General features: G+C 38.9%; 1 protein-coding gene across 1 annotated transcript in view; it reads right to left on the reverse strand.

The window, feature by feature from the left end:
* The window catches only part of CUNH11orf80 (chromosome unknown C11orf80 homolog), a 96,493-nt gene that overhangs the window by 2,669 nt on the left and 76,260 nt on the right, over positions 1 to 17,564 (reverse strand). The window contains exons 11-14 of the mRNA XM_019415115.2: positions 16,745 to 16,866; positions 15,490 to 15,600; positions 13,689 to 13,787; positions 1,093 to 1,168 (exon numbers count right to left, since the gene is read on the reverse strand). Of these exons, the coding sequence (XP_019270660.2) occupies positions 1,093 to 1,168; positions 13,689 to 13,787; positions 15,490 to 15,600; positions 16,745 to 16,866 (408 nt within the window). The remainder of the gene's footprint in view (positions 1 to 1,092; positions 1,169 to 13,688; positions 13,788 to 15,489; positions 15,601 to 16,744; positions 16,867 to 17,564) is intronic.

The following is a 17,564-nucleotide window of genomic DNA, read 5'->3' on the forward strand; positions in this document are numbered from 1 at the left end:
ATAGAACGTTAATTTCTCCCTTCTAAGGGAAGTACTTATTCTTTTACTCTTCACTACATAAATACTGACTTGAATGTGGTATACTTTCATTCTTTTAAATCTCCAAATCTTAATGTATAAAAATAGATTCTTTGCTTTATTATGACAGCCTTCACTGCAGGGTTCTTTCAGTAGCCAACAGCCCCCACAACATTTGAAACATGGTTCAACAGACAGAATGATTCAGGAATACCTCTCAGGCCTAAGTTTGGACATCATGCAGTATGTTGTAGTTGTGACCCTGGAAAGAGGAATTTTACCAACAAAGTATAGGTGCTGAAGTCAGTCCCCAAATTCCCACAAGCCCAGGCTCTGTTTTGTTTGATGGTGCATCCCTGCTAGTCTTGGCTCTGGAGCCAGACTGCCTGGGTTTGAATTCTGGTTCTGCCATTTACTAGCTGTGTGACCTTGGGTGAGTCTACTGACATCTCTGTAAATGTCTCAGTTTACCTGTAAAATGAGAATAGTAACACTACATCATAAGATTGTTTTCAGAATTAAGAGCAGGTGCCTGGCACCTGCACTATCAGTTTCAGGCACCTGTGGCTAAGTTATTTCCGGCCATACACACACCTCTCTGCCACTGCTGGCTCTGAAGGCTGTGTAAGTGTTGGAGGGAGAGGGGGAAAAGACCAGTACAATCACCACCATATCACACACAATGACAACTCCCTATAACATACATCAAGATTGAGATGGTATTCTGTACCCAGGAGTAGCTTCCAGAGCCCCAGAGTAGTAACCAAAACCAGCACATTACCAGCACAGCAGTAATGAGAAAAGATGTGAAGGAACCAACTAGATTCAGGGCCCTGCCCCTTCATGTGCAGCTATCTTTAACTGTACAACGTTACTAGGAATTTCTAGTTCTATCATACCAACTTTGGGGAGGGAATGCCCCCCTGCTGCTCCAGAACACCCATAGTGGTGGTAGAAGCCGGCCAAATCCCATGATTTTGCTATGGTGTGGAAGGTGTAGTTTGAAAGCTTGAAGCCAATGTACCTTACTTCTGAGCTTTGCTCCTAGGCTCACCTGAGAAGCTGATCCCTTACCTGTAAGGAGTTCTGGACTGCTGTTCTCATGTGCATCTTCTGTGCTCTGCTCTGCATTTTTCTCTGGGAGCAGCTGCTTTAAAAATTAGAAGTCCTAAGTGAGTTTTGCAGGAACATGAACAAGCTCCAGTGAGACAAGTGTGCCTGGTGGCTTTGTTGGTCTCACAGGGCTACCCTCTCTTACCTGGAATTCCCTCTTCCTCCTTGCTCATGCGAGTCTCCCCTACCCAACCCCAATCATCAGGGCTTCCTTGTGTTAGAGCCTTTGCAGCTCATTCCAGGTACTCCAGGCATTTCCCACCTCTACCCATTTCTACCTGGCCTCTGGGTACCCATTACCCACCTTTTCCCATTTCTACCTGACCTCTGGTAACTTGCTTACCATCTGCCCCACTCCTTGGGCTCTGAAGATGCACTGCCTGCCCTTATTTAACATTTTTATGTGTGTCCCATTTTCCACATTTTAAATTCCTTGAAAGGTAAGGTTCGCTGTGACTGCATCATTTTATAGCTAGCACAGTGTCTTGCATAGAGGTAAGTGATCTACATATAACTGACTGAAGTCAAACCTGGGAAGCCTGGCACATTTCGTCGTCCTCTGTAGCCTTTCAAAGTCCTGCCACACTTGGTTCAATTTGGATAGAGAAACAAAAGTTTCTCTAAGCTTACTAAGATCAGAACCCAATCCTAGCTTCTTGTTTTTCAAAAATACAAGTATTTAAAAACAGACACAGTCTTCATCAAAATTAAAAACTTTTGTGCTTCAAAGAACACAATAAAGTGAAAAATCAACCCACAAGAATGGGAGAAAATATTTGCAAATCATATCTGGTAAGGGAGTTGTATCCAGAATAAAGAACTCTTGTAATTCAATAACAAACAACCTAATTAAAAGTGGGTTTGATAGAGTTGGAGACCTTTCTCCAAAGAAGAGATACAAATGGCCAATACACCAATGAAAAGATGCTCAACATCATTATTCATTAGGGAAATGCAAATCAAAGCCACTATGAGATACTACTTTATACCCACTAGGATGGTAGTAGTAATAGTAATAAAATAACAACAATAATAATAGACAATATCAATAGTTGGTGACAATGTAGAAAATTGGAACCACTACACATTACTGTTGGGTAAGTAAAATGGCCAGTTTGGAAAATAGTTTGAAAGTTACTAAAAATGTTAAACATAGAGTTACCATATGACCCAGCAATTCTACTACTAGATATATAACCAAGAGATTTACAAACATGTCCATCCAAAAATGTTCACAGCATTATTTATAATCGCCCAAAAGTGCAAATAACATAAAGGTTCATCAACTGATGAATGGGTAGAAGAAATATGGCACATCCATACAAAAGGATATTTACTCAACCATAAAAAGGAATGAAGTACCATCACATGTTACAACATGAATCTTGAAAATATTATGCTTAGTGGAAGAAGCCAGACTACCTATTTTGGTTCCATTTACGTGAACCAGTATAGGAAAATCCATGGAGACAAAGTAGACTGGTGGTTGCCAGGAGATGGAAGGTGGGGGAATTGGGACTGACTACAAATAGGTACAGGGGTTTTTTCTGGCATGATGGAAATATTGTGGAATTTAGTGGTAATTGTTGCACAGCACAGTGATTATATTTAAAGCCACTAAATTGTACAACTTAAAATGGTAAATTTTATGGTGAGTTATAACTCAATAAAAAATACTGTCATGTATTGTTCATTAAATAAAACTTCAACTTCTAAGTACATTCCAAGGAACACAGAATGGTAAAGATGGCCCTAACGGTGTGAAAAAAGAAACCGTACGAAGAAAATTTCCATTTTTTTCTTCGAGAGAAAGCTTTTTTTTTTTTTTTTAATTTTTTTTTTTTTACGTTTTTTATTTATTTTTGGGACAGAGAGACAGAGCATGAACGGGGGAGGGGCAGAGAGAGAGGGAGACACAGAATCGGAAACAGGCTCCAGGTTCCAAGCCATCAGCCCAGAGCCTGACGCGGGGCTCGAACTCACGGACTGCGAGATCGTGACCTGGCTGAAGTTGGACGCTTAACCGACTGCGCCACCCAGGCGCCCCAGCTTTTTTTTTTTTTAATGTTTATTTGTGTGTGTGTGTGTGAGAGAGAGAGACAGACAGACAGACAGACAGACAGAGAGACAGACAGCACTACTGGGGAAGGGGCAGAGAGAGAGGGAGACACAGAATCTGAAGCAGGCTCCAGGCTCTGAACTGTCAGCACAGAGCCCGATGCTGGGCTCAAACCCACAAACCATGAGATCATGACCTGAGCCAAAGTTGGATGCTTAACCAACTGACCCACCCACATGCCCCAAGAGAAATCTTATTTTCTTACTTCATTCTTCCCTGAAAAATCTCATGTAATAGGCAAAACTTTCTCTTATTCTGAAACTAATATCACCAAGGAAATTCACATTCAGATATAAAGCTCTCAGACCTAGGGGAATCTTGTATACCCTTCATTTATCATCAGATTCCCCCAAATGAGACAGCTCTATCTTCAGGATACACCTCCCTGGATTTAACACTGTGAGACATTTAATTCCCCTCCCTGCCTCGGGAAACAGTACCTTTCCTGAGAAAATTACCTCCTTGTCACTGCTCTTATTATGGGTTTATGTTTTCAGTCACTACAGACATCTGTGACACTAGCCCTGGAGAACTACCTTGTCTATCCTTTATGGCCCACTGTCCTATGTTCCAACACCCAAGCTATAAATCTCCACTCCTGGCATGGCCTTTTCTTAAATATTTTCTATAAAACTCTAAATACATATTCTCTCATTTCTTCTACTTCTCCATAAACTATATAACAGCCATAGATGGTTTTATTCTATATTATTCAAGAGGTCAGCTATTCTACTTTATCAGTTTAAAAATGGAAACTGGGGAGGTGCCTGGGTGGCTCAGTCAGTTGAACAACTGACTCTTGGTTTCAGCTCAAGTCATGATCTCATGGTTCATGGATTTGAGCCTCACGTCAGGCTCTGAGCTGACAGCACGGAGCCTGCTTGGGATTCTCTATCTCTTCCCCAACCACCCCCCACCCCTTCAAATATAAATAAATAAACATTTAAAGAAATAAAAATAGAAACTGAGGGACTGGTCCAGAGGTAAAAGAATTTGACCCTTGTAATTTTTAGCTGAAGCCACTGGGTGCCACTCTTGTGCCACTATCAAGTTATTTATCACCAAGGGGATGTTATAAGAAGGAAACAGTAATGGTCTTAAGTGCAGAAGCACAAGTTTTATTCATGAGTGCCTCTGATCACTCATCTTCCCTGGGTTATATGGTATGGAACATTCCTATACCAGTCCTATATGGTAACAATGTTACTAGGCTTTGGAACCAGGAGACCTCAGTACAAAGCCTAGCCTTGCCACTTATTAACTATGTGATTCTGGGCAAATAAGGAAAGTTCTCTAACTAGTTTCTTCATTTATAAAATGGGAAAACTACAACATATTTTGTAGGATCTTTGTGGTATTAAAGTGGAAGTATTGGCACAGATTAAGGATCCAATAAATGTTCCTTTCTTCTAAGACCTAGGACTACTAAGACCTTGAGTTCACTAGCCATCTGCCAAATTAATTGAACTATGAATGGCCCAGAGGCTATAAGCCATCACTATAACAACAGAAGGGGGCAAAAGAGGTCAGATCATTTCCTTTTGAGAGATCACTGGGATATCAGAGAGGCCCAAGCAAAATGTCTTCACAGGCTGAAACACTTCTAGATCCTATCCATACATCCTAAGTCCTATGATAATGATGTATGCCTTACCCTGAAATCTAGGGTAAATTTCCTTATCCCTGGAAATCTGAAGATGTGGATGGCTGTAATGAGCGGAACAATGGCTCCCAAAAAAGTATGTCCAAGTCTTGAGCCCCAGAATGTGACCTTATTTGGAAAAAAAGTCTTTTCAAATGTAATTAAGGATTTCAAGATAAGATCATCATGGATTTAAAGTGGGCCCTAATTCTTTTTTTTTTAATGTTTATTTATTTTTGAGACAGAGAGAGACGGAGCATGAACAGGGGAGGGTCAGAGAGAGGGAGACACAGAATCCGAAACCGGCTCCAGGCTCTGAGCTGTCAGCACAGAGCCCGACGCGGGGCTCGAACTCACGGACCGCGAGATCATGACCTGAGCCGAAGTCGGCCGCTTAACCGACTGAGCCACCCAGGCGCCCCAAGTGGGCCCTAATTCTAATGACAGGTGTCCTTATCAGAGAGACAGGGAAATTTGAGAGACATAACAGAAAGGCCATGTGAAGATGGAGGCTGAGACTGGAGTAATGTGTCTATAAACCAACGAACATCTGGAGCCACCAGAAACTGGAAGGGGAAAGGAAGGAATCTTTCTTAAAGCCTTTGGAGGGAGCACAGCACTGCTAAAATCTTGATTTCAGACTTCTGGACTCCAGAACCGTGATAATACAATTTCTGTTGTTTTTAAGTCATGAAGTTTGTGGAAATTTGTTTGCTCAAGTTGTGGGTAACAGCATTCCAAGTTGGAGGGACATCAGCAAGAGTATTTGCAGTGAACCAGCTGAAAGGAACAGCAAATGCATTCAAGGAATGAGCTTCCTAGAAGGTACATAAAGCAATGAAAAAAGATGTGATGAAGGGAGCATTTACAGGGACTTCACTCCCATCCTCTAGCCTTTCTCGCTACAAAGCAGAAGAGGATAAGCAAATCTATGAGATGCTGTGATCCTTGGGTGTCTGGGCACCTAAACTTCCCCATCCAATCAGGCAAACTAAAGTAGGAGAGGGAGAAAAGTAGTAGAAGTACAAAAGGATCTATTACTCTCTCAGAAATGTGTAATTTTTTTATAGCAACTGTATTGGAATATAACATTTACTTAAATAAGCTGCATATATATAATATGTACAATTAGATAAGTTTTGGCATATATATGTATTTGTGAAACCATCACCCCAATCAAGATAATGAACATATCCGTCCCCCTCAAAAGTTTCCTCTGAACTTCATAACCATTCCCTGAAACTCGTACATCTCCTATCTTCAAGCAATCATTGATCTGTAACTAAGGATTAGCTGGCATTTTGAAAAATTTCATGTAAGTGCAATCAAACAGTATGTACTCTTGTTTTTCAGGGCTTTTTCCCCCTTGGACACTACCACAACTGATCCAGTATTTTGAGGTTTCTCATTCAGCAGGGCTATTTAGAGATTCATCCACACTACTGTGTATTATCAACAGTTCATTCCTTTTATTGCCAAGTAGTATTCCATCGAATGGACACACCACAGTTTGTTTATCAATTTCCCTACTGACACTGGGTTGTTTCCAGTTTTGGGTTATTACAAATATGGCAGAAGTGCCATGAACATTAGTGTATAAATTTTTGTGTAGACATATGCTTTCATTTCTCTTGGATAAATACTTAGGAGTAGAATGGTTGGATCATATGTACATATTTAACCTTTTAAGCACTGCCAAACTATTCTCCAGAGTGGATGTACCACTTTAAAAAAATTTTTTTAACGTTTTTGTTATTGAGAGACAGAGACGGGGCGTGAGCAAGGGAGGGGCAGAGAGAGAGGGAGACACAGAATCCGAGGCAGGCTTCAGGCTCTGAGCTATTAGCACAGAGCCCAACGCGGGGCTCGAACTCACAAACCGTGAGATCATGACCTGAGCCGAAGTCGGTCGCTCAACCGACTGAGCCACTCAGGCGCCCCAGTACCACTTTTTATTCCTACAAATAGGGTGTAAGAGTTCCAGTTCTTCCACATCCTTGCCAATACCTGGTATGGTCAGTCTTTATTCCAAGCAGGTGTGAAATGGTGTCTCATTGTGGTTCTGACTTGCATTTCCCTAATGACCAATAATTTTAAGCATCTTTCTCAGGTGTTTATTTGCTGTTTGTGTATCTTCTTTTGTGAAATGTATGTTCACATATTGTGCCCATTTTAAAAACTGGGTTGTTTTCTTATTCTTGAGTTTTGACAGTTTTAAAATAGTCTCAATAGTCTCAAGGTTTTCAACTGAAAATTAAATCTCTTTAATAGAGAACTACCAGGTATATAGTGCTATTTCTTCTTGAGTGAACTTTGGTAATTTCTTTCAAGGAATTTGTCCATTTAATCTAAGTTGTCAAATTTATTGAAGTAAACTTTGTTCATAATAGTCCCTGATAATCCTTTTAATATCTGATGTTACCTCTCTAATTTCTGGTAGTAGAAATTTGTGTCTTCTCTCCTATATCTTGATTAGTCTGGCTAAATGTTTATCAATTTTATTAATCTTCTCAATGAACCACCTTTAAATATCATTGATTTTTGTTTTTTTTTCTATTATACTGACTTCCACTTTGACTTTATTATCTAATTTCTTTTGTTTAATTTGCTCTTATTCTAGTCTAAGCTGAGATCATTGATTTAAGACTTTTTTCTTTTCTAACATAGGTATTTTTCCAAGTACTGCTTTAGTGATGTCTCAGGTTTGATAATTTGCATTTCCATTTAAGTTAAAATACTTTTCCAATTTCCCTTTTGATTTTGTGTTTGACCCATGGGTTATTTATATGTGATGTGTCATTTAATTTCCAAATCTTTGGAGTTTTCTAGATATCTTTTTTTTAAGGTTTATTTATTTCTGAGCAAGAGAGGGAGGGAGGAGGGGCAGAGAGAGAGAGAGAGAAAGAGAGAAAAAGAAAGAGAGAGAGAGAGAGAGAGAGAGAGAGAGAGAGAGAGAGAGAGAGAGAGAGAGAGATCCTAAGCAGGCTCTGCTCAACATGGGGCTCAAACCCATGAACTGTAAGATCATGACCTGAGCCAACATCAAGAGTCAGATGCTTAACCGAGCCACCCAGGTGCCCCTCTAGATATCTGTCATTGATTTTACTTTAATCCTATTGTAATCAAAAGCATACTTTGTATAACTTGAATCCTCTAAGTTTATTGAGATGTATTTAATGGCTCAAAATATGGCCTATCTTGTTAAATGTCCCTTTTGCACTTAAAAAGAATATTCTGCTGTGGTTGGGCAAAGTGTTTTATAAATATCAAGTCAAGTTAATTCATAGTGTTATTTAAGACTTTCATAGACTTACTGATTTTTTGTCTACTTGTTCTATCAATTATTGAGAGAAGTATGTTGAAATATCCAAATAAAATTGTGGATTTGTCTATTTCACCTTACAGTTCTATCAGTTTTGCTTCATTTATTTTAAAGTTCTCTCAAGTTTATCAAGTTTCATGAATGTTTGGGGCTATTATCTTCATTATGTTGTACTCACTGTATTGTATTCATCATTATGAAATGACTCTCTTTATCCCTAGTAATGTTCTTTGCTCTGAAATCTACTTTATAGTCTCTCTTTTTTTTTCTTTTTGAGAGACAGAGACAGAGACCATGTACACGTGCAGGGGAAGGGCAGAGGGGGAGGGACAGAGAATTTTAAGCAGGCTCCATGCTAAGTGCAGAACCCAAAGCAGGGCTTGATCTCACAATGGTGAAATCATTACCTGAACTGAAATCAAGAGGTGGACACTTAACCAACTGAGCCACCCAGGCACCCGTTATAGCCTCTTCAGTGCTTTTTTATTTTTTTAAGATTTTATTTTCAAGTAATCTCTACACCCAACATGGGGCTCAAACTTACAACCCTGAGATCAAGAGTCATATGCTCTATCAACTGAGCTAGCCAGGTGCCCCTCTTCGGTGCTCTCACTAGTGTAAGCACAGTACATTTTTTCCCATACTTTTATACTTTTACTCTATTTCTGTCTTTATATTTAAAGTGGGATTCTTGTAGGCAGTATACAGTTGGCTCTTGCTTTATTAAATCTAACAATCTCTGCCTTTTAATGTAAATAGTTGTAAAGGCCACTTATATTTAATATAATTGATATGGCAGAGTTTAAATATATCATTTTGCTAATTGTTGTCTATTTGTCTCATCTGTACTTTGTTCTTTTTCCTTCTTTTTCCTCTTTTTCTGCCCTCTTTTAGATTAAACATTTTTAAAAATATTAGAGAAGTTTTAAGTTCATAGCAAAACTGGGCAAAAGGTACATAGATTTCTCATATGCCCTCTGCCCCTACATATGTATAGCCTCTCCCATTATCAACATCCCCCATCAGAGCTGTACATTTGTTACAAGTGTTAAACCTACACTGACACATTGTTATCATCAAAGTCCATAGTTTACACTAGGGTTTACTCTTAGTGTTGTACATTCTATGGTTTTGGACAGATGTAAAATGACATGTATCCACCATTACAGAAACATACAGAACAGTTTCCCTGCCCTAAAAATCCTCTGTGCTTTGCATATTAATTCCTCCCTTTTCATCTAACCTCTGGAAACCACTGATCTTTCTACTGTCTCCATAGTTTTGCCTTTTCAAGAACGTCATATACTTGGAATCATAGTTTGCAGCATTTTCATATTGACTTCTTTTATTTAAATATGTATTTAAGCTTCCTCCATGTGTTTTCATGGCTTGATAGCTCATTTTTTCTTAGTACAAAATATATCCCATTGTCTGGATGTGCCACAATTTATTTATCCATTTACCTGCTTAAGAATATCTTGGTTGCTTCCAAGTTTTGGCAATTAAGACATCCTTGCCAGTATTTGGTGTTGTCAATGTTCTGGATTTTGGCCATTCTAATAGGTGTGTAGTAGTATCTCATTGTTTTAATTTGCATTTCCCTGATTATATATGATGTGGAGCATTTTTTCATATGCTTATTTGCCATCTTATGTATTCTTTGGTGAGGTGTCTGTTAAAGTCTTTGGCTGCTTTATTTTTATTGTTGAATTTCAAGAGTTCTTTGCATATTTTGGGGGTTCCTGGGTGGCTCAGTCGGTTAAGCGTCTGACTCTCGATTTCAGCTCAGGTCACGACCTCATGATTCACGAGATTGAGCCCTGCGTCAGTGCTGTCAGCATAGAGCTTGCTTGGGATTCTCTCTCTCCCTCTCTCTTTGCCCTTCCCCCATTTGTTCCCCCTCTCTCCCTCAAAATAAACTTTAAAAAAAAATTCTTTGTATTTTTTGGGTAATAGTCCTTTAACTAGTGTGTCTTTTACAATTATTTTCTCCCAGTCTGTGGCCTGTCTTCTCATTCTCTTGAGGGTTGAATATTTTTTATGACTCCATTGTATCTCCTTTTTTGGATCAATAGCTGTAAATCCTTATATTATTTTGATGGCTCTTTTCATCTTCAACTTACCAGTCTACCTTCACGTAATATTATACTATTCCACATACAGTATAAGTCCTTAAAACAGTATATTTCCATCTCTCTCCTCCAGGTTTTTGTGCTGTTATTGTTATACGTTTTACTTCACCATAGGTTATAAACCTCACAACATATTATTGCTATTTTTGCTTTAAAAAGTTAATTATGTTTTAAAGAGATTTAAGTAATAAGAAAAAAAAAATTTTTATATTTATCCATGTAGTTGCCTAGATTCAGGTTTCCAGCTGGTTATCACTTTTTCTCTGCTTGAAGGATTTCTTTTACATTTCTCAACTGCTGATAATGAATTCTTTCAACTCTTGTATGTCAGAAAAAGTCCTTTTTCATCTTTTTTGAAAGATATTTTTGTTGGGAGTGCCTGGGTGGCTCAGTCAGTTAAGCGTCCAACTCTCAATTTCAGCTCAGGTCGTGATCTCACGGTTTGTGAGTTTGAGCCTGCTTAGGATTCTCTCTCTCCCTTTCTCTTTGCCCCTCCCTTGCTCATGTGTGCACGCACATGCTCTCTCTCACTCTCTCTCTCAAAAATAAATAAATACATTTGGAGAAAAAAGGTATCTTTGTTAGGTAAAGAATTCTAGGTTGAAGGTTTTTTCTTCAGTACTATCAATAAAGACATTGCTCCATTTTCTTCTATCTTATACTTTTTCTGATGAGAAATTTTCTGTAATCCTTATCTTTGTTTCCTTGTACATAAGCTTTCCTCACCCTTGTTTGCTTTTAAGATTTTCTCTTTACCATTGGTTTTAACCAATTTAATTTTGATGTGTCTTGGTGTAGTTTTCTTTGTTTCATGGGCTTGGGGTTTCTTAAGATTCTTAGATCTGTTGGGTTTATAGAATCCATCAAATTTGGAAAATTTTCAGCCACTATTCCTGAAGGAATAATAATAATAATAATAATAATAATAATAATAATAATAATAATATATTTTCTGCCTGTTTCTTCTTCAGATTCCTCAATTACACACATAATAGGCTACCTGAAGTTGTCCCATAACTCACAGGTGCTCGATGCTCTATTACTATTATCATCATCATCATCATCATCAATATTATTTTACAACTGTGTTTCATTTCAGATAGTTTCTACTGCTATGTGTTTTTAAGTGTCAATGTTCCATTCATACTATTCAGTGTAATTTCCATCTCAGAGACATCATAGTTTTCATCTTTACAGTTCATTTGAGTCTTTTTTAATACCTTCCACATCTCTACTTAGTATGTTCAGTCTTTCCTCTAGCTTCCTGAACATACAGAATATAGTTATGATAATAACTCTTTTAATGTCTTTGTCTACTAATTTTATCCTCTGTGTCAGTTCTGGATCGGTTTTCATTAAATGATTGATCATTTGATGGAGTTTCCTCTTCATTGTGGGTTGTATATTCCTGCTTCTTAGCATGCCTGTTAATTCTGATTGGATGCAGGGCACTGTGAATATTACTTTGGTGGGTGCTGGATATTTTTAATACTCTTGTAAAAATTCTTGACCTTTGTTCTGTGATGCTATTGAATTACTTGAAAACAACTTGATCCCTTTAGATCTTGCTTCTGCTTTTAAGCTTTGTTAGGCAGGACCGGAGGAGAGTTTATTAAGCAGAGGTGTAATTTTTCTCCATTCCCAAGGCAAGACTCTTAGTATTCTACCTGATGCTCCATAAATTATAAAGCTTTCCTCTCTGGTTGATGGAAACATGCACTATCTCTAGCCCTGTGTAAGCTCTGCATATTGCCCCTCTTATCCGTCTGGATGGTTCTTTACCTGCATAGTTTCTTCACAAGAATGAGCTGATTAGCACTATTCTGAATACTATTCTGAATACTGAATACTGCAGATTCCCAGAATTCTCTCTCTGTGCAACTCTCTCTTTTCTGGTACTCTGCCCTGAAAACTTTAGCTGTCTTGGCATCCCGGGACTCTCCACTTCATCTGTTCAACTTAGGGAGACTACTAGGCTTTGCCTGGATGTCTTCTCCCTGTTCAATGGCCTCTGTACTTTCTCTAGGCAGTATGCTAGGGTAATCATAGGGCTCACTTCATTTGTTTTCCATTTCTCAGGAATGATTATCCTATTCATTGATGCCCAGTGTCTTGAGAAACATTGTTATATATATCGTGTGTAGATTTTTGTTATTTCACACAGAAGAATAAATCTGGTTCCTATTACTCCATCTTGGCCAGAAGCCACTGTATAACATCACCCCTAATCTCCTTCATTTACTTATATTATACTTTAGCTCCAGAAAAGTCAATCCTACTGACTGGAGCCAAGAAGGCCAGAAAAGTGTGCTTTACTTGGAACACCACTAAAAATTACCTAGAATCTGGAGATATACAGAATTTCCTAAGTTTGATTTCTTTTCACTCATTAGAGGAGTCTGTCACAAAACAAGATGAAGCCTTCTGATCTCGAGGGTGGAGACACTAACTAATGCAATTCTCTATCTCCAGCACCCAGAAAGGTGAATAGATAAAAGTATGGCTTTGATCACATCACCATTGTAAGAGTAAATATGTGCCAAGCACTTTATGTACATTATTTTATTCAAACCTCACAACAATAATTTTAGGTATGCGTCATTCCTGTTTTACTGATAAAACTAAGGCTTAGAAAGATTAAATAGCTTCCACAATATGACACAACTAGTTAGTGGCGGAAATAAAATCTGAGCAACATCTAACCATGCTCTTGACCTCTGTGTAATACTACGTTCTATTAAAGTTTTCCTAAACCACAGACTTCCTTGCTGAAAGGCCAACCTCAGAATATGCAATCTAAAGTACTTGTACCTGGGGCGCCTGGGTGGCTCAGTCAGTTAAGTGTCTGACTTCAGCTCAGGTCATGATCTCGTGGTTTGTGACTTTGAGCCCAGAATTGGGCTCTGTGCTGACAGCTCAGAGCCTGGACCCTGCTTCAGATTCTATGTCTCCCTCTCTCTGTCCCTCCCCTGCTTGTGCTCTTTCTCTCAAAAATAAATAGACATTAAAAAAAATAAAAAATTTAGGGGCGCCTGGGTGGCTCAGTCGGTTAAGCATCTGACTTTGGCTCAGGTCATGGTCTCCCAGTTTGTGAGTTCAAGCCCCGTGTCGGGACCTGTGCTGACAGCTCCGAGCCTGGAGCCTGCTTTAGGTTCTGTGTCTGCCTCTCTCTCTCTCTGCTCCTCTCCTACTCATGTTCTGTCTCTCAAAAACAAATACATGTTAAAAAAATTTTTTTAATAAATAAAAAATTTAAAGTACTTGCACCTACCCACCCTGTATTAGGGTTCACATATATCAATATGGAAGATTTCCACTAAAGTACTGATTATTTATACTTACCTGCTTCACCTCACATGAGCAGTGGGGAAGAAATCGGTGCTGGGTGATCTCATGAAATGATTTATGCAGTTTAGTCCCAAACTCTTGAGTGTCAGCTGCCTAAAATGGGCCAGAGAGAGAATGTGCTGAATTCCAGTACTGGAAACCAAAAGGAAGGTACCTACAGGATATAGGAAGAGGAGGAGACAAATTGGAAGGCAAACCATGTTTGTGTTAAGAGTTTCCTTAATTCCAATGAACACAGAAGAAGTAGAGAGAAGGCCTGTGAAACTGGCATGAGACAAGTAGCTGTGGCTTCTGTGTCTTCCAATTTCTGTTACCTAAGCAAGATCTTTCAAACAAGGCCTTTGTTCTCTTATCTCTATAGGAGGTACACATCCCAGAGATCCATCTGTTCATAAAAGGATTATGTAAATTGCTCTCCTCCAGAACAAGTTCCAAGACAGCATAGGTTCCACTGTATTCAAATAAGGCTGAAATAAGAAACTTTCCTCGGGTAAGTCTTTTAGGGAAGAAAGGAACAAGATGATAGTTAGCATCCATAAGCAATGGGTAATAACCTCTACTTTTTAGTATAGAATTGTAGGATATTAGAGTTAAAGGGGACAAGAGCAACCACCTAACACAACACACTAATTTTATAGACAAGAATACTGAAATCTAAAAAGGAGAAGTGATCCACTGAAGATCTCACAGCTAGTCAGTACAAAAGTTAGGACTGACTTTAGAATTGCCAACATAGTGTTCTTTTCATTACCCTGTGCTATCCACATGACCCAGATAGTTGAAGCTGTAAGATGCACTAGATTATAAAGGTGTTATACTCTTAGACCTAGTAACTCCATGTATAGAAATTTATTCTAAGAAATAATTCAAAAGAAGCAAGATATCACATAGAGGTATTAACTGAAATACTATTTATATTAGCAAAAAGAATACAAGCAACCTAAATGTCTATCATTAGGGGAATGGTTTATTAAATCAGATTAAATCAATGTAGTAGAACTGGGTAACTGATACAAATTTTAAGACAGCTGAAATGAGGAAATGTCAAATTATATATGAATATAGAATATGTTGGTTACAACTATACAATATAGCTTATATGAGATAATATGCAAAAATTGTAATTACACTGATACATATTATTAGGTATTTTTTAATTTGAATACATTATTCTATTTTTTCAAGATAAAGTACAAAAAATAAAATAGACACAGAATGAATGTGTCACCCCACTGATAATACCAACTGGTCAGCACAGAATTCTAAAAGGAAGGAAACTAACATTTATCCAGAACCTACCATATCCTATATACTTAGCCCTTACGCTCATAACAACCCTGTGAGGTACTATTATTTTTTCCAATTTATAGATGAAGCTCAGAGGCCTGAGTCCACATAGCCAGTTCTGAATTGAACTCAGGCCTCTAATTTCAACTGTTACGCTATTCCATACTGCCAAATAAGGCTACTCAGTTATTTCCAATGTTTTCTGTAACCACGAGGTAACAAACATTCTTCATTAAGGAACTTGGAATCACTGATCTAGTCTTAGCTCTAACTGTAGCTAGCTATGTGACCTAAAGGAAGTGGAAATTTTAAATAACTTATTTTCTCATTTATAAAATAGTACACTATCCATTCAACAAATGTTTTTTAAAACACCACAAGCCTGATACCATATAGGATCACAAGAGGCTAAAATGAAATGCTTCTAAAAGCTCTGCGCATATTACTAAGATCGGTGGTAGAATATTGTTAAAAACCTGGCACTTTTAAGTGGCTCCAGTCTACTAACTTGAAGGGCCTGGAAGCAGATCTTTCGGAAGCTACTGCTGGTGCTTCCAGTCACGATACTCATGATGGAATTCACAGCCACTGAGAGTGAGGCCTGCAATTTCTGATGATCCTAAGGAACATAACAAGTAAGGGGAGATGGCAGTTTAAAATAATCCCAAGCTGCTGGTTCAGAGAATCCCCAAGGAATCAAAGATTTCAGTAAGGGCAGGATTTCAACAATTCTTCCCCCACCCCCCCATCAACAATACTTACTGAGATCATGTCATATAAAGGACACTGAGGTACTGAAACAATATACTCCCCTTTTACAGAGATGACTTACTGACACAGACACATTCAGAAAAGATAACCAACCCATAAGACACTAGGCAATAAAACAGATGCACATAGTATTTAAAAACAAAAAGCTTTAAACTTTGCTCTTAGTGTGGTTGGTTTTTTCCCCTGAGAAGGGGACCATATGAAGAAATATGTTACCACAAGTACACAGGATGGAGGAAATCAGAAAGTCAGATAAGAGAAAGTGATGTTATAAAGCATTGGGAAATGGGGGGAGAATATAAGATTTAGTGAAGCAATAGCTCCAGAAGTATGTGTGTGAAGGGAAGATAGTAAGGAACAGGTGCATTATCAGTCATTTTTCTCTATTATTTTGTCCCTATTTACTCAAATTCACCTACTAGTAGGTAGGACTACTAGTAGAATTGTAGTATTATGGAAGTACTATTGCAAGATGGTTACAATGACATATCCTAAGTTAAAGCCTGAGTTCCTAGACTACAGGCAGTGTAAGGATCAGCCAAGGTGACAAAAGAGGAAGAGGGCATTAAGCGAGGAAGGCTCTCCAGGTCTGTCATATCCTCTAGTTTTTTTCTTTTTTTCTTTTTAAAGATTTCTTGGGGTGCCTGTGTGGCTCAGTTGGTTAAGTGTCCGACTTTGGCTCAGGTCATGATCTCACTGTTCTTGGCTTTGAGCCCACATTAGACTCTGAGCTGTCAGCACTGCTTCTGAGCTGGAGCCTGCTTCAGACACAAGCAGGGGAGGGGTAGAGAGACAGTGGGAGAGAGAGACAGAGAGGATCTGAAGAGGGCTCTGTGCTGACAGCATCAAGCCCGATGGGGCTGGAACTCATGAACTGCGAGATCATGACCCAAGCCAAAGTCGGACGCTCAACTGACTGAGCCACCCAGGTGCTCCTCTAGTTCTTTGTCTTAGAGAAAGTAGGAGAAAAGGAGTTATGAATTTCTTATTACCTTGGCAGCCTGGTGATACTGTTCCAAGGCCTGGTCCACAGTCACCTGGATGGAAGCTTGCACTACACTGTGGCTCTCCGTGAGGATGGCACTGAGATGAACGGTGAGCAAAGTATGGGCTCCTAAGGGGAGTGAGAATGGCTACTTTAAGACTGATGTTCATGTGCTGTGAGTCAGGGTGGGCATGAGAAAGAGGCTCTTAGAAGAAGAGGCCACTTCTGCCTATCTACAAATAATTACTTTTTTAGTCCCCCACTGCCCCCAAAAATCCCAGCAACTTACAAACCCACCCAGTTCCACTTACAAATGAAAGAAAGCTTCAAAAATTAATGCGAAGCTTGACATTATTTTTGAAGAAACAAGTGAGGGTTCCTATTTGATTAATATTAGAAACAGAAATATATACCACATCACTACAATGATACTTGTGACTCTGAAAGAACAGGAGAATGAGGAAGAGGAAAGCCTCCTGGAGAGTTGTATCTACCCTACTCATCTCCTGTTTGAGCATCACTGCCGTGGTGAGCCACTGCTACTGTCAGGGTCTTAATCCTCTCAGATATGCTGTGGTATAGAAAAAGTACTTTATTTCTGATAAAGTAACCACAGGCACCACTGCACAGCAGAATAGCTAACAGGTAAGAGTGACAGGCAAAATATGTCATCCAGCAGTAGGCTCGCATTGATGACTCAGAGGCAACAGACACAGGAAGACAAATTCACTTCACACCTGAGGAAACCTTTCCTTTTCAGTGTTTTTCTACTCTACCCTGAAAAGTCTGTTCAAAGGTACTATGGTGAAGCAGCCAACGGCTGGCTG

The sequence above is a fragment of the Panthera pardus genome, unplaced genomic scaffold (assembly GCF_024362965.1).
Source record: "Panthera pardus isolate Hobbes unplaced genomic scaffold, ASM2436296v1 HiC_scaffold_12, whole genome shotgun sequence".
NCBI lineage: Eukaryota > Metazoa > Chordata > Mammalia > Carnivora > Felidae > Panthera > Panthera pardus.